The following is a 27,074-nucleotide window of genomic DNA, read 5'->3' as shown; positions in this document are numbered from 1 at the left end:
CTGGGTCCCTCAGCAGGCCCTGCTCCTATCTGCTCTATCAAACTAAGCCTCTTAGCCGGACTCCCAGTCCTCCGCACCTGGCCTCCTCCAACCCGGCAGAGGCATCCTCTCCAAAGCATGTTTAGTTGTCCCCAAACTGGCAGGCAATTTCCCTGCCAGCCGCCCCTCCCTTCCTTCAGGCAACCTTCTCTGACTGCCTCAGCACTGTTGGTGGCATGCAAGTCACCATTTGGTGGTTCTTAATGAGTCTCATCACCTCTGTTTATGTCCTGATAGCTTGTTCCAGGGCAGGGCCGAGCGCTGCTGATGGGGAGACAGGCGCTCCTAATGCCTGACTCCATGAATTCTCCCCTTACCCATCCCCCCACCCCCTTCTGAGCTCAGGGGCTGACTCAAGCCAGCCTGTCTGGAGAGCAGTTAACCTGCCTTTCTGGGCTCCCATCTCCAACCCCACCCCGGTGGAGGGCAGGTAGCGGCTGGGACAGCTCACAGACACCAGGCAGTCGGAATGTCAAGTGCACTTTACTGGGTCCCGGGGCCTTCAAATGCTGTCCTTACGGAGCCTTGGTTGCCCCCTTCCCACACCTCCGGCTGCAGAGGACGCAGCTTGGGGAGGGAGTACATAGGGCGTAGCACATTCTCTGGCTCCACAGGGTCTTGGGGGCGCTCAGCCACAGCCGTCTGCCCCTACCCTACAGCCCCCGTCCGGCCCCAGCAGCCAGAGCCTCCTTGGGTAGGGAAGAGGGGGTGTCTGGGCCTTCAGCATAGGAAGCTGGCTTCACACCAGTACCTGTTCTTGCTTAAAATGGGGCAAGGGGCCGCGCACAAACTCTACCAGGGGCAGTGGTGACATGAAGGACAGCAGTCCGCTCTGTTGAGGAGAGGGCCGGGACGAGCCTGGCAGCCAGCCTGACCCTTTCCCTCAGGCCCAGGCGGCTGAAGTGGTGAGGCTCAGTCCGCTAAGGCTGGAGCCAAATACTAGATGGCTAGGTGGGGTGGCCAGTCTGGTGTGGCGCTCCCTTCCCTGGAGCCGTGGGTCACCAGTCACGCTCGGCTGGTTCTCGGTAGGGTAGGCCTAAAAGCCTGAAGACATCCTTCTCTGTGGGGGTGGGCAGCACTCGGCCAGGCCCCACCTTGAGGCCGTGGGTGTCCCGGACCACAGAGGTGCTGAGGGCATGCTCTGACAAGCTCATGCCCTTGGTCTTGGCCAGAGCCCGCATGGAGCGGTTGAAGTGGGCAGAGCCAGTGAAGTAGAGCAGGGCGCAGGCGAACTCGCTGTAGGGCACGATGATGATGTCCAGCCGTCGGTGCCGCCGTCCCGGCCCGGGGAGCTGGCACACCCCCAGGTACTTCTGCTGCTGGCCGTTCTCCTCCTGGCTCACCAGGTCATCTGTCAGGAACCCTGGCGCAACATCAGAAGGCCGCTGGGAGGGCAGGGAGCCAGGCCCGGCTGCTCTGCCCTCCCAGGTCTCTCCTTTTCATCCCTAGGTCCTCCATTCCCAGCTCCACCAATTGCTGGACCTCGCCCTCTCCGGGCCTGCCTCTTTAAACCGCGCAGTCATCCCTCCCTGGGTCCCCTGCAGTGTCTCAGGCAGGGGAGATGAACCTCGACCTGCAGGTGGTAGTGAGCGCCTGTCACTGAGGGAAGGAGCAGTGGACTGTAATGGCTCCTCCCTGTAATGGCTCTGGCCACCAGGGAGAGGTGGCATTCTCACTGAGCAGCGGCCCCTCCGCACCCCGCTTCCTGCCTAGAGCTTGCGACTCTGAGATGCTCCCTCCCGGGGGCCACCCTCCCTGCAGCGCCCGCTCGCACAGAGACAGAGCTTGTACCTTGGCGCCGAAGGCTGTCGAGGAGAGGATTGAAGATGCCCTGGTGAGACCGGCCGTCCGGGTGGGTGAGCAGCACGTCCACGTCCCCACAGCTTGCCTTCCCCCGGCGGTAAGAACCACACGCCACACACAGCAGCCCAGGGCTGAAGGCCTGAGCCACTTCCCGGACCTGGGAAAGCACAGGGAAGGCCTGTGGGCTTCAAGCCCTGCAGAGAGTTCCTCTCATAGGGCAGCGTGAGAGACTTCCCTGACCCAGGAGCCCACACGTCCAGCTGATGCCCCTAGCCGAACCGATCCCCAGATGGAGGGTAGAAGCCTGAGGGAAGGCCTCAAGGAGCGATGGCAGAAGCCTACCCTGGGGAATGGCACTCCCCTGCTTCATTAGGACAGAAGAGAAGAAAATGTGCTCCCACCACCTGAAGAGTGATCTAAGAGGTGTGAACTCAGATTGTGAGGGAAGGCACTGATCTTTCCTCCTAGAGTTCTTTAAGAGCAGGGAGACACACCTTCTCTCGGCTCCTGCCCCAACTCATGTGCCCAGGTCTGTCCACTTAGGACAAAGGGCCAGGTGCCTGGAAGCCCTCTGCCAGGTCTCAGCAGCCCTAGGCATGGATCTGAAGCTAAAGGCAGAGTGTGTGAGTTGGGGCTTGAGACCTGAGCAGGTGGCGAGCAGGGTGCCCCAGGCCCAGCCCTCGGCGGAAATGGAGCCCAGAAATATAGCGGTACCTACAGTAAAGGAGAAGAAAGAAAGCAAAGTGGGAGGCAATTCTGAGCCAGTGCTTACACCCTTACTTGGAGGAAAGAGGCTCGAGGCTTGGAGAGGGAGCCAAGAAAGAGAGGGCTGACGGCTGAAGGATCATCCCTCACTGAGGGAAATAAGCCCATTAGCCTCTACCCCGGCAACACGGAAGCCTTTCATATGCAGACGGCCTCCACGCCTCTCCCCCAGGACACTGGGATTTCTGGGGCCCTGGATACTTTGGCCAGGACACCTCAATTCTCCAACAGCCTAGGCTGCTAAATCCCTCACTCCCTTCTTGAGCTTCCCAAGAGGACGGGAGGAGACCTGAGAGGAGTAATCTCATCAAAAACTCCTGAAGATGGACCCCTTGAACGCCAGGTGGGAAGCTCCCCGCTGTTCCAGTGGGCTGGGGGCTGGAAGCTCACTGGGACATTCTCCGCCCCTGGACACCGTGGCTGAGTGACAGTGCCATCACTAGCACGAAGGCCTGGTGATGGGTAGACAAAAGGGCCGTCCATCCACCCTGTGCCAGTCTCATAGTCCCACAGAGGCTGGAGGCCTGGAGTAGAGCTGAAGACTGATTTCAGCTAAGGTGGGCCAGGGTCTCCATAGAGTCCCACCTTATCAAAACCGGATTCCAAAGCAGCAAACCTTGCCCAGCAACCAGCTCCTAATTCTGACCCCAAATGAACAAATGATATATGTAGCCCCATATATGCCCTAGTCTGTCTCTCTTCTTCTTCTTTTTTTTTTTTTTTACCCTAGTCTCTTTCTAATTTAGGTTTTATATGAATTTAATTCCTAACACAACTTTAAATCAAACCCTAATGTTGGCCAAACCTTAATTAAAAGCATCCAATACGAGGAAAACCCTACTCTTAATTCAGGCCTAACCTTAACTCAACTCAACCTAAGCCTTCCTCTGACCCCAGACCGAATGGAACTGGCACTGTGCCTCTACACCAACTCTAACCCAAACTCTGAACCAGCCTCAGGTTGTGCGGGAACCTTCAGAAGGACTGCACATCTGGAGATAGAAAGCTTTGTACATTTGCACAAATCTTGGAGACAACGAGTCCATAGTTTTCATCGGGTTCTCAGAAAAGTTTGTGAATCAAAGAGCATTAAGAACTTCTGCCCTGACCCAGCCTCACCTAACCCAGTTCAAACCCCAGGACCTTCACGTAGTTCTGACCATAAACCGCCTCTAATCCAGCCCTACCACCGTTCCAGCGCGGAAGCCCACGCTAACTCTATGCTCATCCGCAGACCTGGTGTGACAGCCTTCCCCGGCACAGCCACCCACCCTCCCAGCTTCAGTCTCAGCGGGCCCTTTCCCCATGGTCCCAATCTCTGGTGTCTCACAGCTTCTTATGCCTGGCGCCTCAGCTGAGGACATTATAGCAAGGCCCGGCTCTCCTCACTGCTCTAGGACATCTGCTTACTGTCTGCTCAATCTCTGTAGCCTCCTCCCGGGGTATGCGCTCCAGGAAGTCCTCATAATGCTTCAGGCCAATGGCCTGCTGGCTAGTCAGGGAGGCCTGGTCACGGATATCTTCTAGCGTCCGGAAACCCTAGAAAAAAAAACAAGCCAAATGAGGAGGCTATGAGCAGTCAGGACCACTGGAGAGGCAGGGACTGAGCACATATGCAAGGCTTCCATCACCTCCAGATTCCAAGGAAGGCCTGAGGCAGGATCAACCCCAGGAGTGGTTGGATCAGTAATCAGTGGGACTCAAGAAAGGTAGGGAGCATGGGAGTCTCACCCCAATCCAGCTTGCCACAACCCTAAAATACTGGTTCATAAGTCTATTAGTCTGGGGGATTCTGAGCATTGCCAGGTTGGGGAACCATTGATCTAGATACTCAGCCCTGAGCCCTGGTCTTCTCAGAAAGGCCCTTGCTGGTCTGAGACAGAGAAGCACACTTCCTATCTCTCTGCCTCCATCACAGATTAATGCCTTGAGGCTATCTGGCAATAGGGCAGTTCTAGGAGCAGGAAAGGAGTCTACATGAGCCCTCATGCCCTTGAAAAGTGGTCTCCCTATAGTCCTGGTTCATTCCCATCAGAAAACAAGGTATGAGAACTGTGGGCAGGACCTCTGAGAAAGCAAAACTGAAGGGGGTGCAGGGACATGGGGTGACCTGTTGGTACCACATCTGTGCAGTTTTGGTTCCAGCTCCCCAGATGTTGGAGAAGAGCTCCAAGACAGGCACGCTCTCACTGATATGGTCCAGCTTCCGCAGATGCCCACTCTCCAAGATTTCTACGATCTTCTCGGCCATTCGCTTTCCAATCCCGGGGATACTGAAGGCCTCCTGGGGGAGGAGGAGGCAGAGGCAGGAAAAGAAGAATGAGAAGATGGGAGGCCTAGAGCCAGCAGTAGGTTAGCAGATGCCTTTAGCGGGTATCTGAGTAAATGCCAGCTTGGTCAGTTAGCAGCTGATGGCTTTGTAAAGTCTGGGCACCAGTGAAAACGAGAATTTTGGATGGGATGGGTTGGGTCACTTGTCTTATGGTTCTCAGAGGAATGGAGATCAGCACAGAAAGTAGAGAAAAGGCAGCAGTGACCACACAAGTCACCACTGTCATGGCAACAGCGAGAGCGGGGGCGTTCACTGAGGCCTTTCTGCTGCTCAGGTCCAGCACTGCAGGGAGCACGGCATTTGGTCCTCCCAAGAGCCCTGGAGTCCCTCACTAGTCTAAGTTCCTTTTCATTGCTCAAAGGGTTTAAGTAACTTGCTTAGAACCACAGAGTTAATGAAGGATGGGAACCAGAATTCAAACCCTGGTCTTTTGGCCTCCATAGTAAACTTTTTTTTAAAGATATAAGTATCTTTTTTTTTTTTTTTTTTTTTAATTTATTTGACAGAGAGACATCACAAGTAGGCAGAGAGAGAGAGAAGAGGAAGTAGATTCCCTGCTGAGCCGAGAGCCCCATACGGGACTCGATCCCAGGACCCTGAGATCATGACCTGAGTCGAAGGCAGCGGCTTAACCCACTGAGCCACCCAGGCGCCCCATAGTAAACTTTTTAAAAACTCTCTACTATGAGAAAAATTCCCATAGTAGAGAGAACAGTGTAATGAATCCCCACTACCCGTCAGCATCTTCTATAATTATCAAGGGACCATCGATCTGCTCTCATCCATCTCTCCATTTTAATTCTGTTGTGCAAGTCTCAGACATCATAAAATCTTAACCATTCCATCTGATTGCCACTTGTGACTGGTGCCCAGTAAACAGAAAGCTCCCCATCTCCCCGCATCCCCTGCACTGGCCCCCAGGTACCTGGTATGAGGTGACAGGCTTGTGGAAGCTCTTGAGGGCATTGATGGCCTTGGCATAGCCCAGGGCCCTCCACTTGTCTCCTTGAACACTGTAGGCTTTGGCAAGCACTTCCAGCTTCTCTGTGATGTGGGGGTTGTAGTTGACCGCCTTCTGGCTCGAAGGCTGTGCACAGACCCATTTATCCAGGCCCTTAGGGGCTGGACTAGGCTCGGCATCTCCCTCGAGGGAGGGGGAGCAGTGGCCACTGATAAGGGCTTCCAGATCAGCTGCGCTAACCTGTGTCTCTTCCCCGTCACTGGTTTCATCATCACAGCCAGGCTTGAGGTAAGGAAAGAGAAGAGATGACAAATTCATGCCTCTGGCCCCCAGAAGAGCTCCTCAAAGGTGGGGACTGAGTCTCCTAGTCATATCCCAGGAGAGCTCCTCAAAGGTGGGGGCTGAGTCTCCTAGTCAGACCCAGGAATGAGGATGGGTCTCCTGCATCACACCTGGGTCTCCTTAACTGTGGGGCCATGTTCCGTTTGGCTTCCCCCAGTGCCCAGCCCTAGACTCCCCAGTGATAGGTTGTAGATGTGGGCCATGGCAAATGCAGACATGATGATTGTTGGGCAGAGCCAAATGGCCCCACCATAAGAGACCCTTCCTCTGTCAGACCCTTCCTCTGGAGACTTTCTTAACAAGCACCAGGCTATTTCTGGACCTAGTTCCCAGTGGGAGGGAGCTCTGAGGGCTGGGAGGCTCCTGACCTGGGCTTGGGTGCTCGGGGCCTCCTCTGTCCTCCAGGGAGGAGATACAGGCCTGGTGGGAGGGCGAGGAGGAGAGAGGGCTGTCCTGAGCACAGCCTCCTGGGCTCCAGGAGGCACAGAAGAGTCTTGGTCTGCCTTGCTGAGCTGTGGTTGGTCCAGGTACCTGCTGGGATGGTGATGGCAAGTTTAACACCCGAAGGCCTGGCCCTACCTCTGCTTCCAATCCTCTCCTCTGAAATCTTGGTTTTCTACTGTGTCTGATTAAGACAATGAAAGTTATTTTTAATAAGTCAAGAAGAGAGCCCAAGATGCTGCCAGGAAACACCTGAGGAAAGACAGGGGCCAGCCCACCTGTTGGGGATGTAGATGTTGAATCCTGCCGTGTCCACTAGCCTTTTCTCCTGCAGGCACAGGCTCAGCCAGGTGGACTTCACCAGCTGAGCACCCTGGGGTAGCTGGGGCAGTCGAAGGAGACGGAGGACTCGCTCACAGTCCATGCCTTCATCCACCACAATGTGAGTGACCCCTGGGGCCTGGGCAGCGCATATCTGGCCTCCATACTGAGTAATCTGCTTCTCAAACAGTTCTGCCCGGGCTCGCCCAATGCCGCTGGGCACAACATGGGCCCGCAGGGAGCTCAGCCACTCTGTGGAGGGGACATCCAGACACCTATTGTCATAACTGTCAGATATGATCCAAATGAACCCTTTACAGTCCTGTGCCCCCAAACAATCATTTCCCTTCCATCCAGACAGCAGGCCTTCCAGGGATTCTGCTGCAGGCATACAGTTAATTTCCCATGAACCATCACTTGATTTAAGGGGCAAGGATGTTCCCTCATGTAACCTAGAATCCTGTTCCCTCATGTAAACTAGAATGGTGTAGACACTGCTAGATATCCTGTATATCGCTTCATTTGACCATTTATTCTTTCAAGTATTAATAGACACCTACTCTGTACAAGGCATAAGGCACATATGTCTTGCCATTTCAGGCCTGGCTGCGAAAGAGATCCTCCCCTCCCCTCCCTGCCACATGAGCTGTTATTTATTTGTCAGCTTGGCTGCAAAATAACGTAACTCTGGGGACCTGAGTCTCCCACCCTTTATTCCTCTTCAGGCAACCTTCTAGAGAGTAAAAGATTCTGCTGGTCATTTCCTTAGGGACCAGAGAGTATTTTCTAATTGATGAAGGTTTAGGGGCGGAGTAGAAAATAATACAAGTGGCCTGTCAAAGACTGGGACCCAAGCCTAGTGCAACAAGGATACAAACCAACCTGCAGGCCATGGACTGGCATAACCTGCTCTAGTATCTGTTCCTTGACATGAACAGTATCGGAAGCCTGAGGGTTCAAGTATGTGAGGGTTCTGAGAGTGGATCTGCTCACCTCCTGCTTCTTCTCCACCTTCTTGCTTGGGTTTCTTTACAAGTGCTTTTGATGATGGACTGGCATGAATTTTCCTCCGCTTGGGAAATGCCTTCAAGATGCCCCCAGGGTCCATTGAGGTATGGCCAGATCCCGGAGTAATGGTTTTAGGTTTGATCAGGGCAACTGTCATGTGGAAACCCAGAACTGAGGTTACCCAACCCTTTGGCTATGAGGGTGGTGTCTCTAACCACCAGGCTTTGGGGGCAGTAGCTCAGTTCCCCAGGGCGGAGGGGTCTCCCAAAACCCAAATGAACTTCAGCAGTTTAGCGTAGCACTTACCAGCCTTTCAAAACCAGAGTACTGGGGGAAATAAAGGTAGAGAACGGGAGTAATGGAGAACTCTTGGGGGGTACAAATTGATACTCCTTAGAGGGGTTGCTCTATAAAGATTCAGTGCAGTGTCTGCCCTGCTGCATCCCACTTTGAAAGGGGCTTACCAAGGGGATGCCAGGCTAGGAAATGGAGCTACATCTTTAGTAAGGGCCTGGGCTCCCAAGAGGGTTGAAGGACTGAGAGAAATCTACATATAGACCCCACATGACCTTTCTCTACCCCATCACAGACCTGTAGAGGAAGCCGTGGTGGTAGCGGGTGTTCGGGAGGCGGGGTAATGGTCTACACCTGCCCTGGTGGCGGGCCTCTTGTCACTGGGGTGCTCAGTCCCGCAGCTGCGGGGAGATGGGGCATGGCCGCAGCAGGTGTGGGGCGCCTTCCGAGATGGGAGGAGTCTCGGCCTCACAGCTGGGGGTGAAGACTGCCGGCAGCTGTGGGGAGCCCGCTGCGTCCGCAGCTGCCGCGCGCCGGGAACTCCCAGCTGGGGACCAGAAGAGGGCTGGAGTGCCCGGACCCTGCCCTAAGGGCCCCTCCCGGCCGCGGCGATTCGGTCCGCGGTGGGGTCAACTTCAGGCCTAGCGGGTCACCCACGGTGGGTAGCAGTAAACCACTTACCTGGGCAGCCAATGAGAGCGCACGGAGGGCGTGGCGCGTGGGAAGTGGGGGGTGGGGAAGGCAAATGCCCAGAAGACCTTCCGGGTCGGCCGGAAGTGACCGTAGGCGGAATGGTTGCCATGGAAGCGGCCGGTCGCGCGACTGGGCGGAGGGAAGATGGCGGTAACGGGCTGGTTGGAGAGTCTGCGGACCGCCGAGAAGACGGCGCTGCTGCAGGACGGTAACTCGAGGCCCCCCACGAGCTCCCTAGTCCTTTTCCCCAGGGTCCAGTCCTCCGCGTGGTCGTCTCCACGAAGGGCCTCCGAGCCTGGGACAGCCGAGCAGGAAGGGCTGAGGCTGCCAGATTAGGCCCAGTCCTGCATTGGCAGATGAGGAAACTGAGGCCCAGAGAGATGACGTGACGAGAACACGTGTCTCAGGACACCTCCTAGTTTCCTCTACACCACGTCGCCCCGCTCTGAGTTGTTACTAATAAATGTTAACTCCGTTCATACTCGTTATGTCATTTGCTCCCGACTGCTCTCCCAAGAGGCTGTCAGTTTTCCACCCCATTTTACAGAAGAGGAAACTGAAATTAAAGAGTGTTTTAGAGGGGCCCTAGCCTCTCGTCCAGTCAGTGGGATTGTGTTGCTGAACGCAGCCTGGCGTCATGAAGAGGTGGGAGACCTGGGCTCTAGTTACTACTCTGCCATTAAGTACAGTGGCCTCTTTACTTGCTTGGGCCTTATTTTTCTCATCTGTAAAATGAGCTGGAAGGGCTACCTCTGATATCCTTTCCAGCTGTAATGTGTTTGTAAGAGAACTTCTAAATGTTCTCTGGGGTGTGTAGGGAAAACAGCAAGGGTCCCAGCGCTGTGCCTGGAAAAAGGTGGACATAGAGGTAAGGAGTCCTGATTTTGTCTCCCCCTAGGATTGGCGGATGTAGGACCCCCAGGGCTGCAGCGGTCCTTTGCTGGACCTGCTTGGCAGCCAGATGAATTAGGTCTAAACTCCTGTAGCTTGTGGGAGACCAGCGGGAGGCACACATCCGCAGGCAGAAGCCAATCAGGGAAGCATGGAAATTAAAATCACCTGCTCTTTTGCTCATGCACATAGCATTTAGGGAGTCTTTTGCTATGTGCCAAGCTCTGTACCAGAGCAGAGAGGGGGAAGAATCGATATGTAAATAAGGAAGAATGTATGTTAAGTAGAGGTTGGAATCTTCTATAAAGTGTATGAGAGCGCGAAGGTGGGAGTCGTCGGCTCTTTGAAAGAAGACCTCACAGAAGAGGTGATGTTTTGGGGTCCTAAAGAATTCATCTGTGTTCGCTAAGTGTAAAAGAGGGAATGACTCATGCGTAAGGAAAGGTATGGATTTGCGAAAGCGTATGGCTGATTACTAGGGAAATAACAAAACATTTAGTGAGGCATAAGTGTCCCCCCAGTCATAACAACACCCCCCCCCACGCACACACTGTGTGAGGTACTAGGTGCTATGATGCAAGGGTGAATAAAAGTTCTCTTTTCTCAAGGAGCAGTGAGGAGAAATAGTGGGAAACGAAGAGGGATTTTGGATAAATTGGGGTATGTTTTGATCTCCTATGCAAAGCTAAAGATTTTGGACATTATCTCATAAGACTGTGGTTTGTGGTTTTATTGTAAAAAATAGATAACATAGAATTTACCATTCTAACCGTGTTCTGTGGCATGAAGTATAGTCACATTGTTGGGCAACCTTCACCGCCATCTGTGTCCAGCACTTCCTCCTCTTCTTCAGCTGAAACTCTGTACCTCTTAAACCCTGACTCCCCTGGTCCCAGCCTCCGGCAACTAACATTCTGTTTTCTGTCTTTATGAATTTGATGATGCCAAGAAACGTAATCACATAAGTGGAGTTACACGATATTTGTCCATTTGTGACTGGCTTGTTTCACTTGCCGTCCACTTTTTTCGCTTCAGTGTCCATCTATGTTGTTGCCTGTCTCAAGGCTAAATAGCATTTCGGTGTTCACACGCACACACCACGTTGTGTTTAACATTCATCTGTTGCTGGACACGGGTTGCTTCCACTTGTATAGCTATTGTAAATAATCCTGCTGTGAATACGGGGGCGCAGATATTGGAGTCCCTGCTTTCACTTCCTTTGGTCACTGAATGGTACCTCAATAAATATTTCATCGTCTAGGATTTTGCCAGGTTTTTTGTTAGTAACATCACAAAACAATGTTTTTGATCCTTTTCCCCCAAACCAAATAATAATAATAAATAATAATAATGTTAAGTATATGGATACATTTTGTCAAACCTCTCCTATAGATTTACCCTCCTGATGGGTGTGTGGGTGTGGGGAGGATGTTACCTCCCTCCCATGAGAAAGCACTGCTATTGGTAATGAGAATCCAATACTCTTCAAATTTTTTTCAGAAAGAATTTATGCTTGTTGTGGAAATATGAAAAATAAGTAAAATCACCCATCAACTACCATCTAGAGATAATTATAATTTACATTTTTTAAAAGATGTTATTTATTGATTAGAGAGAGCACAAGCTCGGGGTACCGCAGAGGGAGAGGCAGAAGCAGGCACCCCTGGAGAGCAGAGAGCTTGATGAGGGCCTCAATCCCAGGTCCCTGGGATCATGACCTGAGACAAAGGCAGACGCTTAACTGACTGAACCACCCAGGCGCCCCACATTTTCTTTTCTTTTTTTTTTTTTTTAAGATTTTTTATTTAGTGTTTTAGAGAATGAGAGAGAGGGAAAGAATGGGGGGGAGGGGCAGAGGGAGAAAATCTCTGGCAGAGCCCAACACAGTGCTCGATCACACAACCCCATGACCCTGAGGTCATGACCTGAGCCGGAAACAAGAATTGGATGCTCAACCGACTGAGTGACCTAGGCACCCCTATAATTTATGTTTTTATGCATAAACTTCCATATTTCTTCCATGTATATACACATACATATATTTTTTTACCAAAGTATGCTAATATACTTTAAATTGTTTATTAGCCACATATATACACATACATATATACCTGTAGAGTAAATATGTTAGAATAAAGTACAGCTATGGGACGCCTGGGTGGCTCAGTGGGTTAAGCCTCTGCCTTCGGCTCAGGTCATGATCTCAGGGTCCTGGGATCGAGTCCTACATCAGGCTCTCTGCTGAGCAGGGAGCCTGCCTCCCCCCCTCTCTCTGCCTGCCTCTCTGCCTACTTGTGATCTCTCTCTGTGTCAAATAAATGAATAAAATCTTAAAAAAAAATACAGATAATTGTTATATAATCTTTGGGTAAAGGAGGGCATTTTCAGCACAACTCCTGGGTAGTAGCCACAAAGGAAAAAATAGTTGACTAGAAATTATGCAGTTGTTTAGGAAAACCCACTTCAAACAAAGTTAAGGCAATTGAAACAATATTTGCAACATACATGACACATGGTTAATATCATTAAAGTCAGTCAGATGAGTAAGAAAAAGATAAATGCCCAAATACGCTAAGGTCTAAACATAATAATTCACTAGAAACATGACCAATAAACCTTTGGAACAGTGTTCAGGCTTACAGATATTTAAAGCTATGCACATTAACCTAGTTTGGTTATTAGAGCATGGATTTTGGCCTCAGATGAGCTGAAATCTCGGTCTTTCATTTCATAGCTTTTTTTTTTTTAAGATTTTATTTATTTATTTGACAGAGAGAGATGACAAGCAGGCAGAGAGGCAGGCAGAGAGAGAGGAGGAAGCAGGCTCCCTGCTGAGCAGAGAGCCCGATGCGGAGCTAGATCCCAGGACCCTGAGATCATGACCTGAGCCAAAGGCAGCGGCTTTAACCCACTGAGCCACGCAGGCGCCCCTCATTTCATAGCTTTATGAGCTTGGATAAGTTACATGAACTTTAAGTCTCGATTTTCCTCATCTGTGAAATATAGATAATGGGGGCACGTAGGATTATTTTGATAATTAAATGCAATAAAACATGTGAAATGGCTGGCCAGTAGTAAGTACTACATCCTGCCTGGACTCCAGATGGACTCCGGGGGAGAAGGGGGTCAGGCCGGACACCTCTAACTACTCACAGGCAGCACCTTTAACTCCATTCCTACCAGGAAAACCCTGTCCGCCTCTGTTAGCCATCCAAATGATTTAAGGTGGTATAACCTAGGGGCACACTGAGAAGCCCTGCGAAGTTGGGGATGAGTTTCCCCGAATACAAACTAGGAATGACTCAAAGGAATTGTGTCCAGGGGAATGAATTAAATGGAAAAAAGGCTTGGTAGATCAGATATAGTTGCAAATTTTCGGTAGCGACTCCTTTAACTGCTCAAGGTCCTTGGAGCCCTTACTCATCAAGTTTAGTTTGGGTACCTGTCCCTGTTATTAGGCTCATTGAGGAACCTACGTATGTCAACTCACCCATTGGTAAAAATAGGGGAAATAACATAGTCGCTTTTAAAAAATGCTTATGATTATAATATACAGGTGGAAGAGTTGGGCTAGGAGACTCCCCTGGGTTCTTGCATTGTTTCAGTGAAAGTTGAATCAGTGTTCTTTCTTTCAATTAATACTTAGCTGAGCTCCTAACGTGTGCCAGTCACTATGCTTGGTGTTAGGGAAACAGGCAAGCAGGATAAAACCCCTCCTATCTAATAGTGACAGGCAGTAATCAAAGAATCACACAAATGTAAATCGTAACTGAGGTAAACATGAAGGAAACATAAAAGGACTAACATTATGTGGCTGAGTGCTAGGAGTGGCGGAGAGATATGCAGAAGGCACAGCAATGGTGTGGCTAGAAGGAGTGCTTGGTCAGGAAACCCAGTTCAGTATCCCGAGTGCATAGGCTTGGTTTTAGGAACTGGGGAGACAAAGATAAATATGGCCCTGTTCCTGGAGAGAGGATGCTCTTTAACAAAAGTACCATACTGTGTGACAAATGCCCCACTATGGATATGAATAAAGCACCAGGGTGGCCCACATAATAAGGAAGTGATGAATTTTGCCAGCGTGGCTAAAGACTTTCCAGTGGAGTGACATTTGAGCTGGATTTTGAAGGACAAGGAGTTCAACAGATGAGAAGTATGGAGCTTTGCTGGTAGAGGGAATAGCAGAGCGAAGGCATGTTCAGAGAAAGCTGCAGAAAGGAAAGGCGTCCCAGGACACGTCTTAAACTAGTGGTGGGCAATGATTGGCAAAGAGTTCATGGGCAGCTCTGGGAGGGTTTCTCATGCCCAAGCCCAAGGCTGTTGGTGTTTCCCAGGTAGATCCCTTGATGTGCAAGGCACAACGTAAGAAGAGGCATGGGGGTAAGGCACTCTCTGCTTTGTGCGTAGGGAGAAGGAAGGTGCACTATTTGTTCCCAGATGGAAAGGAAATGGCCGAAGAATATGATGAGAAGACGGGCGATCTACTTGGTAAGTAACGGGGGCTTCCGCTGGGCCCACGGGAACGCCGGGGGTGACCTAAACCACAGGTAAGCGAATCTAGCCTGAGGCTCAAGGGAGAAACTGAGCACCAAAGGTGAAGCCAGGGGAGACTGAGGCCTTCAAGGCAAGATTGTCCCTGAGAATAATGTGAGGTCAGGGCTGGACACCAGGTGGAGTGTCTGCTTGATCTGTAAACGCCACCTGACCCCCAGACCCATGAGAGTGTAAGGAAGTCTTCCGTAGGAAAAGCGCTGGGGAAGAACTGTATAGAGAAGGCAGAACTGGAAGTGAGCCTCTACTCCGGGGCTGAGCGAGTGGAGGGAAGGGCAGGCTTTCACTGCGTTTCCTTGCTTGCTTGCTTGTTTTCTGAAGCCACAGCAGCAGCAGGGCCGCAGCGACAGCAGATACTGACCTGGCCTCAGAGGGCACACTGTTAAATCTGACCCTTGCCTTGGAAAGTATCTGAATCAAAGGGAGTCTGGAGTGGAAATTGGGATTTTGCAACGTTTTTGTTTTCATGCCTGCAGCTCTTTTCCTCTCAGACTACACTTATGAATAGGGGCTCCAGCCCAGATTTCTGGGAATTATTTGATTTGTCCATCCTCTGTGCCCAGGTATGCACATCAGCATTCACTGACTTCCCAGAGCTAGGTGGCTGCTGCTTTGACCCAGGGCCTGAGGCTGTCAGCGGTGGGAGTTGGTCTCTTTATTAAGTTCCACCTGAAATGCTAAATCCAATGATGGAATCATGGGTTGGGTTATTTTCTTGTCATTATTCTTGACTTTAATTTCTTGCTGGGCCTGATCGACAGGTAGTATTGGCAAGGGAATTTCTTTTTCCCTTTTTCTGACAGCTCATAAATGTCTAGAACCGACAACACGGATTACACTGGTTTGCATTTTCTTAGTCTGCAGTCTTAAAATGTATGTCCTGCGCATGTTCAGTTGCAGAGTGAAGTGTTGATCCCTCCTTATTATGAGCTGCTTGGGCTCCAGTCCCAATTGGTTTAGTCTGGTGCTATTAAAAATCTTGATGTGTTTAGCATATGACACTGATTTGGTGGAAACCAATACAGTAGTAATATCCTCACAATGCATTGTAATTTATAGCGCTCCCAGGGGGTGACAGGCTTGGAATGCCTAACAGGGGCGAGCTTATGAAAGCAGAGATCACGTGGGCTAACCACCACCATTGCCAGGCCCGAGACTGGCTGCAGTTCCTCCCCGCAGCCCCCAGCACCACCTCTCTCCTCCACTCAGAGCAAACAACCCACCTATAGCTGCTGTGGTCATAAAAACAAACAAATAACCCCCGGCCTCTTAGTTGTGCTTGAACATGAAATTAAAATGAGAAACAAGTTCTGGTACCTTCCTCCGTAGCATCCCACATTAACCTGTCACTTCTCTTGGCAGGTGGGGAATAGACAAGAGCCTTCAACTCCTTTTTTTTTTTTTTTTTCTTAAAAGCAGAAATGCAGATTGATAGGCGAACACTGGCTAAAGTTTATCTAATAGTAATACCATAACTTTTATTAGGCACCATGCTAAGTGCTTCGTTATGAGTTATCTCATCGAACCATCCTCATTACAGCCTGATGAGGTATGTACTCTTGTCTCCTTTTACAGTCAGGACAAAATGGAAACTCTAAGAGGTTCAGCACCTTGCTCAGAATTCCATAGCTGGTTAGTTTCTGAGTTAGGATTTAAGTCTGAGTCTGCGTGGTTAAGACCCCGTGCTTTAATGCACAACAACATACTATTGGTTGTTGAGAATATTTTAATCCTGTTTCCTTATTAAATTTTGTTACCCCCAGAATGACTGAAGAAGGGGCTGGTGGGAGCAGGACAGAAGCTGGGCAGACAGGAACACCCCACCTAAACCACTGGATCCTTTGAACAGCTGGTCCTTACCCATCTCCAACCACTTCACCCTACCCCCACCAGCTGCCCTTGCAAAATTATTAATTTTTAAGTATAAACAGTCTCAGGGCCTGAACTAACTTGAGCTTGAGCACTCTATAAAGTAAAATACGGACACGGTTATTGTGGCCATAAATGGGAATTGTTTCCATTTCCCACCTAACAAATGTGATAATTGGCTAAACTGGTTTTCTGTTCGAAAAACCCAGAACGTAATTAGCCGCTGGTGCATCTTGTGTAGGAGGGAGTTCTTCCAGTTGGTGTTAATAAGCAGAGTGGTGTCATATTTTTTTCAACCGTCTCAGAGCTATTCATTCCCACCCCACACAATGAGTGCTGTATGTAGTCATAGAGGGAAACCTGAAGGGCCCCAGAACAAGGATCGGAACATCAAACCAGCCCCCGAAGAACACAGCACGTCCAGGGGGGCAGAGGCTGAAGGGCAGGCCATCCCCCCGCGATTACATTTGGATTACCGCCTTAATCTGCTTTGGTATTTGACCGCCAGCCTCGCCACCCCGGCTGCATTTGGAGGACATTGAGCACTTTCATCCCCAAGCACTTCGCCGGCTTTATAAATGACCCACTCGATTCCCTTCAGCCTCCTCGGGGATGGGACGTGGCAGCTGTTTAATAGCCACAGAGCAATGTTGCAGTGTTTTAGGGCAGAAAAGAAGAGCCCTGCCTCCAGTTTGAGCGGCAGGGAGTGTTTAGGGAAGGGGAATGTAATTATCCGCATTGGAAGCAGGCCAAGGCTTGGAGCTTTGGGGAAAGAGGCCTTTAGGACCTCCACTTTCCAGCCCACCTGAAAGATGGGGCTTCCTTTCAGCAGTCTAGGACAGTAGTCTGCTTCCTGCTGATTTAGGAAAAAGCCCCCAGGCACTGCCTCCTTCATATATTCCCCATCAGACCCTTTAGGGTCATGGAGAGTCTCCTTTGCAAGGACTGACCCTGGCTCAGCAGGAAGACACGACAGCATCCCAGAGAGCGACCCTCCACACACCAGTTTGGGTTTAACATATAATCAAATCAGAGTGACAGCAGGTGGAAACAGTCCTCTGTTGCCGCAGGAACTGTCCTTGAGTTCAGGAACAAAGACAGGACAAGAAAGACAAGACGAAGTGTGTATTTGCACGTGTGCATTCATGCCCTTATACGTGGGAAAAATAACAAGGACTTCACCAAAACCATTTATTGGATCTTATAATGGAATGAGTAGGGAGACTTTCTTCTACATTCTAGCAAAGAATTTAATCCCAAGGTGTTAAAAAAAAAGAAAAGAAAAGAAAAGAAAGAAAGAAGAAAGAAAGCGGTGAAAGAGCCAGAAGGCCGGCCTCCAGTTAAGTGAGGTATTACACGAATAGATTTGGATATACTCCCGGTCACAGTCCATTCACTTAAGAGAGTAGAAGTATTTGTGGGAGGGGAAAAAAAAAGTTGCCTATAAAGCATATTTCCAAGTTTTACTCTTCCTTATTAATTTTCATTATAAACTTGGAAATGTGTTTCTAGGGAGAATTTTTGGCCCTAAGACGTAATAAAATCACACTGCAGAATGCAGCAGACCTTATAAATGCACATATTCAAGGGAAAATTCTAATTTTACAGCACACTTTTGTGTTCAGCTTGCATGCCTTACTCGGATCAGGGAGGGCGTTTGGGTTTGGCACAGTGGCTCCAAAGGTCTTGAAGAAACCCATCCTGAGACTCTGACTCCAGGTCTCACCCACCCCAGCCCAGAGAGGGGAGTGGGCTGGAGCAGCTGTGACACAACACTGGGCACTCTCTGACCTGTTAGCTTCTTACCACGGTGTCAGGAGGGCTGCTGGCGTTTGGCGCAGTTAGGCTGCCCGCCCCCCCCCCCTCCCCGCCAAGGACATCAGCGCTGCAGGATGAAAGAGGAGCCCAGGGGTTCCAGCTCTGGGTGCGGGGGGGGGGGGGGGAGCTCCCCTGCTGTGATGGCTGCACCCAAAAGACATGAATGACTTGGGGTTCCCAGAATCCTGGCAGGGGTCCTCAGGTAATATCCACGGAACTAGTTGTTTCCACTTACAATTTCCATACAGAATGGACCTTACTTGGGGGAGAAAAAAAAAATCTTATGTAAACATATGGGTTGTAAACCGAGGTAAAATGGAAACAGTTGTGTGCATTATAAAAGGATGATCCTGTTCTGCAAGAAAAATTCCCATGGTTTATAAATAACGCATTCGAAATCCAGTGTGTGCGTAACATTTCATTTAAATACAATTCCGGGGCTGTTGTTTTAAGCCGGTATACCTAAAATGAGCGAATTTCTGTATTTGGACTTTCTAAATCATGAGACCAATCTGCCTGTCAGGTTTCATCTTCTTATTTTCCCTTGGCACATTTATAGAGGGAAACAAATGCATCTCAGTTCGTACTTGTTGGGATCCAAATGTTCCCCGTTACCAGGAGCTCCCCTGTTCCTAACCAGCACATTTCTCCCTTGCTTGGAATCACGCCTGGAAGATTCTTAACTCCACTTGGCTCCCTTCAGAGCTTTGGTCAATCTCTTTTGTTTGGGCACCTGTGGTACGGGCTTTCCAGATTACCCAGTATCGAAATGCTCTGCTGGGCTTTGAGCTTTCGGCAGCTGTGGGGTCTTGCTCACTTGGACCGAGGTGGTATAAAGGCCCATCATGGCCACTTCTCTCCCCTTCCAGTCATCTAATGTGGCGTCAGTGATTCAGCAGGAAGAGCAGAGTCCCTTCCTTTCCGGTAATCCTATTGCTTCCTTCTCTCCTCAGTGAGAAAGTGGCGTGTGAAAAGTGCCTTGGGAGCCTTGGGCCAGTGGCAGACGGAGGTGGGAGAGCCAGCACTCCCGGGAGCAGGCAGCTTGGGGCCTGAATTCATCAAGGAAAACAATGCCAATGTATGTCTCTCCATTAGGTCAGGTCGGAGAGGAGGGCAGATACCATGTCTTAGTCACCCCCTTGTCTCCCGAGTGCCCACCTGCGTGCCACACTCTGTGTGGACACAGAGCTCTGAAAGGGTTTGCTCGAATGAATACCCAAAGGGTTTGCGCTTGGTCATCCTGGGACGAGGGCTCCAGGCCCGGAATGTCCCAGCAGTAGCAGTGTCCGGGGAGCTGTGGGAAGAGATGAGGGTCTCCTCCTGTTGTGTGCCCCAGGCAGAGCTTTGCAGAGCAGGGGGCCATCCCTTGTTCGCTCTCACCAAGAACAGTCCCTAAGTTGTTTTTGCCTTCTGCAGCCCATCTTTATGCGCAAGGACACCAAGATGAGTTTCCAGTGGCGGATTCGAAACCTCCCCTACCCTAAGGACGTCTACAGTGTCTGTGTGGACCAGACGGAGCGCTGCATCATCGTCCGAACAACCAACAAAAAGTAAGTGGCATGACAGGCACCTGCGGACCTGTGTGTGAGCACGATGGGTGGGACTTGCCCTGGTAGGGGGTGCTGAGACTGCTCCCCACCCCGGAGGGCAGAGGGCTGCACTAAAGTCGAGAGAGTGCTGAAAGTTGGAGGGCTTCTTTTCCTGAGGCCCAGCTTGAATAATGTAATCAGCTCCCTTGGGTGGGGAAATCAGATGAGGAATGTCTAGTCCAGTAACTGGCGCATATTGGGGTTCACCAGGCATTTGTTGAATAATGAGGGGATCAGGAATCACCTGGCCGTTAACTTGTGATCTTAGGTGGCTCTGCTGTAAGATTATTATTATTTTTTTAAAGATTTTATTTATTTATTTGACAGACAGAGATCACAAGTTTGCAGAGAGGCAGGCAGAGAGAGAGGGGGAAGCAGGCTCCCCGCAGAGCAGAAAGCCCGATGTGGGGCTCGATCCCAGGACTCTAGGATCATGACCTGAGCTGAAGGCAGAGGCTTTAACCCACTGAGCCACCCAAGTGCCCCTGCTGTAAGATTATTATTACCTTGACCCCTGGCTGGATCCAGTCCATGATGAACTTGCCTGGTGACATCATTGTCGGGGCTGTCAGGGAGCATGGCCTAGAGGGCACACCCAGCTGAGCAGTGGGAGGACTGTGAAGTACCTGTCTAGGGCAGCCAGCCTTACCCTGCTCTCTGCTGAGGGGCGGTAGGCAGGGGCTTCGGCCTCCTGGAAGTCTCTTGCGTTCTGTTTCCAAAGGGGTACCTAACTTCCCTTTATTTCTCTCCTGGTGTTGTGCTGGGGGCAGGCAAGGGGTGGGTCAGGCAAAATGTAGGGTCGAGGGGACAGAGGTGGCTAAGGAGGAGATCTGATCCAGGCAGGGCTGTTTCTGAGCTGACCATCTGGGAAATGCGTTGATCCTATGCAGATTTCCAGAGCTGTGACTGATTACAGGAGAAGAACCCTGTTAGTGAGCTGGTCTTGACCTGGGCCTGGGGGACTGAAGCGTAGGACTAACTCCCATGACATACAGTTGAGGTATTAAAATGGAAGGTTTTCTGAGTGACTGGTCCACACACTAAAGCCACCCAGCGTGCCTTGTGGGTGCCGAGCTTGGGCTACAGGTGTTGCCATCCATCTGCTTGTTTACCTGAGGGTCAGGAGGGCCCAGCTCCTGTCCGGCTCCCCTTCCGGCTTCCATGGGTCTGTGAGGCCTCCAAGAAAGTGGCACAGCTCCCAGGCTCCCCGGCACATCCTTGGGTTCTGCCCTCTGCTTAGGACCCCCGTCCCCTCTCACTCTGGCAGGGTTCAGGGGATGGGGAAGGGGTGGAGATGAATGAATTAATTTCAAGATTATTGCTCTTCACGCAGCCAGCAGCCCCCGCAGTGGGCCTTGTCTGTAAATACGAAGTCATAATAATAAGGGCTTGCGTTTATAAAGCACTTTGAAGCCCTCAGATAAAAGGCAGTTTATTCCCGTTATTGTTCTCATCATTAATGGGAGTCAGGGCCTAAAGTGGAATTTAGCAATTTCAGACAACAGAGAAATTGCCTTTAGGAAAACAAACTCTGTGCTTCAGCAAGCATTCCCCTGCGTAAGAGGCCCTGGGTCCAAACTGGGAACAAAAGTGCTTCTGATAGCACTTGAATCTGCAGCCTAGCAGTTTGTGGAGCTGGCTGCTGCCTCCCTTTCGTCCCCCAGAGGTCACTGTCGAATACAGATACGAGGCAGAAATGTGATTACTGGGGAGTGAGAGGAGAGAGTAGCTAGCTAGCTCACCAAAAATTTCATCTGCGGGCAGATCCTCGGGGTCCCATCTGCTGCACGTACCCAGCTGTAGGCGGCGCTGTTGGCCAGGAGCAACATGGCCGGACGCCCACTCCTGCGCTCAAGGCAGGGGGAAACATTTTTGAACTGATGGGCGAGGCCAGGTGGGATGGGAGTAAAGCCCCTGGAAGGGGCAGGGCCAGGGCTGGATCCCCACAGAGAGGAGGGCTGTATGTGCGTGCCACCTTGGAGCCCGCACGGAGCCTCTGGTCCTGTGGCCCTGCCTGGCTTAGCCCAGCCTTCCTCATGTCCCTCTGCCCAGAGGTAGGAGAGAAGGGCCGCTAAACCTTTAACCAGCTTTCTTGAGCAGACTCGCATTTTCATCTACCAGTCTCCTACCAGTGGCAGTAATGCGTCTTACACCTTTACTGCCACTAATGTAATGACTCAGTGGTTACTCTTCTGAGCAGGATACTCCCGTTTTTTCAGGATCCGTTAAAACTCTGTTTTCTGATCATCACGCCATGCAGTGTTGGGCAGGGTGCATATTTTCATCCTCGTGTCGTATCTTAACGGTTCTGTAAATGTGTCTGTAAAGTCAGCGTGCTGAGCTGACTCGTGAAGGGAAACTTAGCGACAGTCTAGCCGCCCCGGCATCTGTAGGACCTACACGGTGGCATCTCTGATTTGCCTTCTTCTGTTGCCTGCTGGTTCTGTGCCTGCCCAAGTTCGAATGTTCTGGAACGTGGTTACCAGTAAAAACCAACGTTCTTTTGTCCATACTGGCCTTGTCCCTGAAGGACTGGGTTGGCCACTTTCCTGGAAAAGGATTGATTCCAGTGTATCATGTCCTTGGCCTCCGGTTTTAGTGAGGGGATGAATCAGGGAAGAAAGGGAAGAACAGAAAGTACAGGGAAGAAAGTACTTTTCCCAGTGTGGTTCTGCCTGCTCCTGGTAAGAGTGTCTGTGCAGAAAGAAGATTCTTAGCTTCAGCCTAGAGCTGGCAGCTGTTAAGTAGAATGGACCAGGGCACTGGATTGGGAAAAGGTTGGCTTAAATCTGTCCTCTGCCCCATACAAACTGTAGTATTTGGGGCGAGTTTTCCTCATGTATCAGAGGAGAACATTCAGAACTATCTCACAGAGTGTTTGGGCAATTTGATGAAATCATATGTACACAAACTTCCTGCCCAGCGGCCAGCCTGAAGCATGTCTTCAGCAATTCTTTGGAAATTGGAACTTGGCTGATTTGACATTGGTGACATTAGCATTGTGGGAGGTGTTAATAGGCATCACTAGAAAAAAAGGGTTCCGTGGTCAAATAAATTTAGGAAACTGGATAAAAACAAGTTTCTCTTTGGTAGGACATATGGCGCCCTTAGTACGTAAATGTGCGTTGTGAGTCCAGGAAGGGTTGCTGTAGGCAGTGATGACCGGCTTGCCTGGAGCTGTGATGTGTAAGAAAGAGGGTTTGCCGACTGCTTTTCTAAGGGCGGGACGGGCTCGAGGCTTCTCAGGACCAGTCTGGCTGAGGGTGTGCCCGGCCCGTATGGCTCTAGCGGGCCTGCTTCTGCTTTCAGCGTCTCGAAGACTCTCTCGAGAGGTCTGGCCTCTTGTCCCTTCTCAAGTCACTACAAAGGAGAATAGGTTGGGAAACGACTGGAAATTGGGAAGGGGATACAGCAGAAAGAGGGTTGTGGGGTACTATGGGTCATTTCCCAAACAGCCCAAGTGAAGGAGCCATTCTTTCCTCACAGTTTAGGGGAAGGTACAGAGTTGGCCTGTTCCGGTCCCTTTGACAAGTGACTTCAAGTTCATCTCGTTTGTCTAGTTTGGAGACGAAAGTCCATTCAGCTCCTTTATTGGAAGAAGGAATCCGGAGGAAGAAACTTGGGCCCAGAAGTGGAGGGGCCTGCTGGGGTTAGGGGCCAGGACTGGGAGTTGTCCTGACAGCCTTCGCTTTCCCGTGTCTTTTGAACACTTCTGACATTCCAAAAGGAAAGCCACTGTGTTGCGTGCCCAGAGGACCCGCAGGCTGGCTGGATCCTAAGGGAGAGTCCCTCCCATGTCTGCCCCAACCTAGACCAGGGCTCTGTCACTTTGAGGAGAGGGTGTGGAGAGATGGGGGCTCAGGGGGTTTGGGGGATTAGTACTTATAACAGGGGCTTCTCTATGGATGGTTTTGTGACTCCAGCAAGATACTGGTCGGTTCCTCAGTTTTCTGTGAAAGAGGCTAGTAAGAGCAGCCAAAGAGCGGGTTGTTTGGAGGACTCGGTGTGTGTAGAGCAGTGCCTGGCCCAGGAAGCATAACAAACGTCAGCTGTCATTGTGTGGCCGAGACTGAGAGCAGTAATAGGTGGTGGGAACAGGGGGTGTCACAGGTCCTCTAAAAGCCCAGGAGCTGCTGCACTCTAAGGGTCTCGCTTTCAGCAGAAACACAAGATCTCAAGCAGATCTTGTGTTTTTAAAGGAATATCCCCTCCTTTAACACTGGGGATTTAAAAATGAAGAAGAAAGAAGGCCCTGTCTTCTTTATTCTTCATCTTTAAATCCCCAGTTCACAGCTCAAGGCCTAGGGCACAGTTGATACCTAAAGACATGTTTGCTGTCTCCCTAGGGCTGCTCGAGCTGGAGCAGTCTGTGTTTTCCAGAAGCACAGTGGGTCCCTCTCTAGGCCAGGTACTGGTGAGTAAGTCAAGTGTGGTTCCTCTCAAGGCGAGCCCCAAGGCCAGGGGATGGGGGGGGGGGGTCTGCAGGGGGTGGGCTGCACCCTGAGTAGAGGAAGCAGATGTCCCATACGCCCTTGCACATTGCCCAGCAGGAGCGTCTGAGGAAAGCTATGTAACCTCATCCAGTAAACTAAATCCATTAGAATAGACTCAAGACAAAGCAGAACGTACACCCGCACTCTGCCTCCAGCCCCCAGCCTCGTGGTGACAGGTGTGTGAGTGGGACTGGGCGGACACAAGCCATGCACAGCAGATCCCCTCTGAGGCCAAGCCCCAGGGTTTCTTTTTTCAGTCCCATTGGCCCAGCCTGGGGAATATGCTTTGCTGGTGCCTCTCTGAGGGTACACAGGCATGTCCCTGTCCCACCCTGGTGCACAGGCCAGGTAGGCAGAAAGGATGTCCCCATGCTCTGCTCGGTAAGGCCTTCCACGGGCCCTGCTGGTTCGGCTGGGCTGCGCGTGCCTGGGCTGCTTCTCTCCCAGTTCTGCTTCTTGTGTATATTTGCAAGGAAGATGTTAACACTTCCTAACAAGCCTTTGTGTTCATCTAATCTCTGCTGTTTAACCTTTGACTCCCCCCTATTATCAGTGTCTGCCACCTTTGCTGGCCAGCCCAAGGGCCCCAGGAAGAGCCCTCAGCCCAGGCTAGGAGGAGGATGAGGCAGCATTCCACCCGCTTTTGCAGGCAGATGGATCGCCTTTCCCTGGGGCAGAGCTTTGGGAAATAAAGCAAGCTTGTGGTGCCATTAGGATCCCCCAGCCCCCACTCCTTTTGAACTGTCAGCCTTTAAGTAAACATTCTTCCCCTGCTGCTGGTCCCAGCACCTTGGCGGGAGCGGAGAACCTGGGAGGAGAGGGGCCCCGAGAACCTCCGCTAAACTCCCAGGGATTTGGGCAGGAGAGCAGGGCAGAAGTGCTGCATTGATGTCAACTCTCTGAGTCCCGGGGGCCCCGGGGCTTTTGAAGTGGACCCGCAGTAGCTGTCACCACCAGGACCAGGCCCCTCTGAAGTATTCAAAGCCCTGTCCTCTCCGGGCCCCTCACTTAAGTTGCTGCGTACCTGCCCGCGGTGTTTACCTTCCCAGCCCGCAGGCCCACGGTGGCCGCAGGGACGCCAGGCCTGGGGGCAGGTCTGCTGGCCAGTGGGGGCCCAGGCTCCACTTCCACCAGGGAAGATGCCACACAAGCCTGCTGCTAGAGAGGAGGCGCTCTCGGTGACAGGCACCTGACCCGGGAGCAGGGAGCTGTGTCCTGGCTCCCCAGACAGCTGGCCGTGAAGCCGGCGAGACCTGTTACCTCTCTCTTCGGGAAAGGTCAGATTTCCTGTAAAACGAAGTCCAGTCGTATGCGTCATGGGCTAGGTGTTGCTCTCTGGATTTTTTGGGTTTTTACTAAAAAGGATCGTTAATCTCTGGACTGGCCCTTGCAGATGACAGGGACTGTGTATGAAAATGGGGGCTGGGGGCAGGGAGTCAGGGCCAGCAAAGTAGTCCAGAGATCCCGCTTGAGAGGAGTCACACGGTTTGTCCTCCTAGATTTCTCCTTTTGGATGTACTTCCCTCTCTGGCCTACAAGTAGAGTCAGGCCCACGGGGCCTTCAGAGAAAGTTGCATGTAAATGGAACTTTCGGTTCCCAGCTCTGGGGAACAGTCCTTGATGGACTTATTCTGTCTCTTGTTAGCATGCATGTTCTCACGTTCTTGGGGTGCAGCAGAGGCCTGGCCTGCCTGAACTGTACATGACGGAGGCGGCTTCTGCGTGCCTTTGAGTGTCTGAACCTAAAGCACGAGTCACTCTAATCCTTGGTCTAATCAAGGAACCATGAGGGGTCCTGCCCTTGGCCAAAACGTCTTTCATTCATATGGTTGTTCTCAAAGGTTTCCCCTCTTCCTCTTTGGCTTTGTGGAAAGTGTGGAAGAACTGTGTAGAAAATCGGTACCAGAGGGCCTGCTGCCCAGTTGTTGGGGACCACCTTGCAGGATGGGTCAGTGACCTCTTGGTGTTCCCACAGGTACTACAAGAAGTTCTCCATCCCCGACCTAGACCGGCACCGGCTTACCCCAGATGAGTCCGCGCTGAGCTTTGCTCATGCCAACTGCACCCTCATCATCTCTGTAAGATGAAGCCAGACTTCTTGGCCACTGCATCTGGGAGAGGCCTCTCCTTTCCCTGCCCATTTCCCATCCCATGGGAGTCCCCGGTTCCAGCCCCAACCCCTGGCGTGTGCTTGCTAGACAAGAGGCATCCCTCCATCAGCAGAGGGAGCGCAGGGTGGGGCTCAGCTGATCTCAGAAGTCACAGCTGGAGGAGGACAGAGGATGACGTGGAGAGGTGGAGATCGCAGGACTGGGACTCTGGTGGAGGCTCCTCCCCAGCCATGTGATCTTGAGCAAATCATTCAATCCTGTAGGCATCAATTTCCTCATTTTCAAATAATGGGATCAGAGGAGGCCACAAGTGTGTAAGTGGGGAGGGGAGATGTGACTGAATGACGCGCTCTTCCTTGGTTCCGTCCACAGTACCGGAAGCCAAAGGAGGTCCTGGAGGCTGAGTCAGAGCTTCAGAAGGAGCTGAAGAAAGTGAAGACGGCCCACAGCAGTGACGGGGACTGTAAGACCCAGTAGCGGAGCATCCTTGAGCCTGCGCCTCGGGCAGTGTGGTGACCGGACCTCGGGCAGCACGGCAGTGGGGGAGGCTCTTCAGACTTTGTGGCTTGGGCCTTTCTGGAACAGGGGTACGTCCTCTCTTCTAAGAGCTCTCCAGGCTCTGTGAGAACTGGGCCTTGGGATGCTCCTAGCCCCCATACCATGGTCTGATCTCCCAAGTAAAGTCGTTCTGAGTCACTGCGGGCCGACTACCCTCTTGTCCACCTCTCCACGCGCCTGTTGCCAGGGAGGGTG

General features: G+C 51.4%; 2 protein-coding genes across 4 annotated transcripts; one reads left to right on the top strand and one right to left on the bottom strand.

Moving 5' to 3' along the window:
• Positions 1-506: 506 nt before the first annotated feature.
• Positions 507-9,066, bottom strand: POLL (DNA polymerase lambda). Of its 3 annotated transcripts, none has more exons than XM_059169131.1 (9): positions 8,988-9,066; positions 7,998-8,162; positions 6,962-7,256; positions 6,611-6,773; positions 5,865-6,182; positions 4,718-4,891; positions 4,018-4,146; positions 1,831-1,999; positions 507-1,402 (listed from the first exon to the last, which is right to left on the bottom strand). In XM_059169131.1, the coding sequence occupies exons 2-9, from the start codon at positions 8,110-8,112 to the stop codon at positions 1,038-1,040; spliced, it is 1,728 nt and encodes a 575-aa protein (XP_059025114.1). In that variant the 5' UTR covers positions 8,113-8,162; positions 8,988-9,066; the 3' UTR covers positions 507-1,037. The 3 variants fall into 3 exon arrangements, with proteins under 3 accessions (XP_059025114.1, XP_059025113.1, XP_059025115.1); XM_059169130.1 differs by having other exon boundaries at positions 6,611-6,776; positions 8,988-9,065; XM_059169132.1 differs by lacking the exon at positions 8,988-9,066 and adding an exon at positions 8,604-8,981 and having other exon boundaries at positions 6,611-6,776.
• Positions 9,067-27,020, top strand: DPCD (deleted in primary ciliary dyskinesia homolog (mouse)). Its single transcript, XM_059169137.1, has 6 exons — positions 9,067-9,207; positions 14,298-14,378; positions 19,082-19,206; positions 19,545-19,678; positions 26,186-26,288; positions 26,694-27,020. Exons 1-6 carry the CDS (start codon positions 9,144-9,146, stop codon positions 26,796-26,798), a joined length of 612 nt encoding a protein of 203 aa, XP_059025120.1. The 5' UTR covers positions 9,067-9,143; the 3' UTR covers positions 26,799-27,020.
• Positions 27,021-27,074: the final 54 nt, after the last annotated feature.

Source organism: Mustela lutreola, chromosome 4 (assembly GCF_030435805.1).
Source record: "Mustela lutreola isolate mMusLut2 chromosome 4, mMusLut2.pri, whole genome shotgun sequence".
Classification (NCBI taxonomy): Eukaryota; Metazoa; Chordata; class Mammalia; order Carnivora; family Mustelidae; genus Mustela; species Mustela lutreola.
This window is presented reverse-complemented; position numbering and strand designations above follow the sequence as displayed.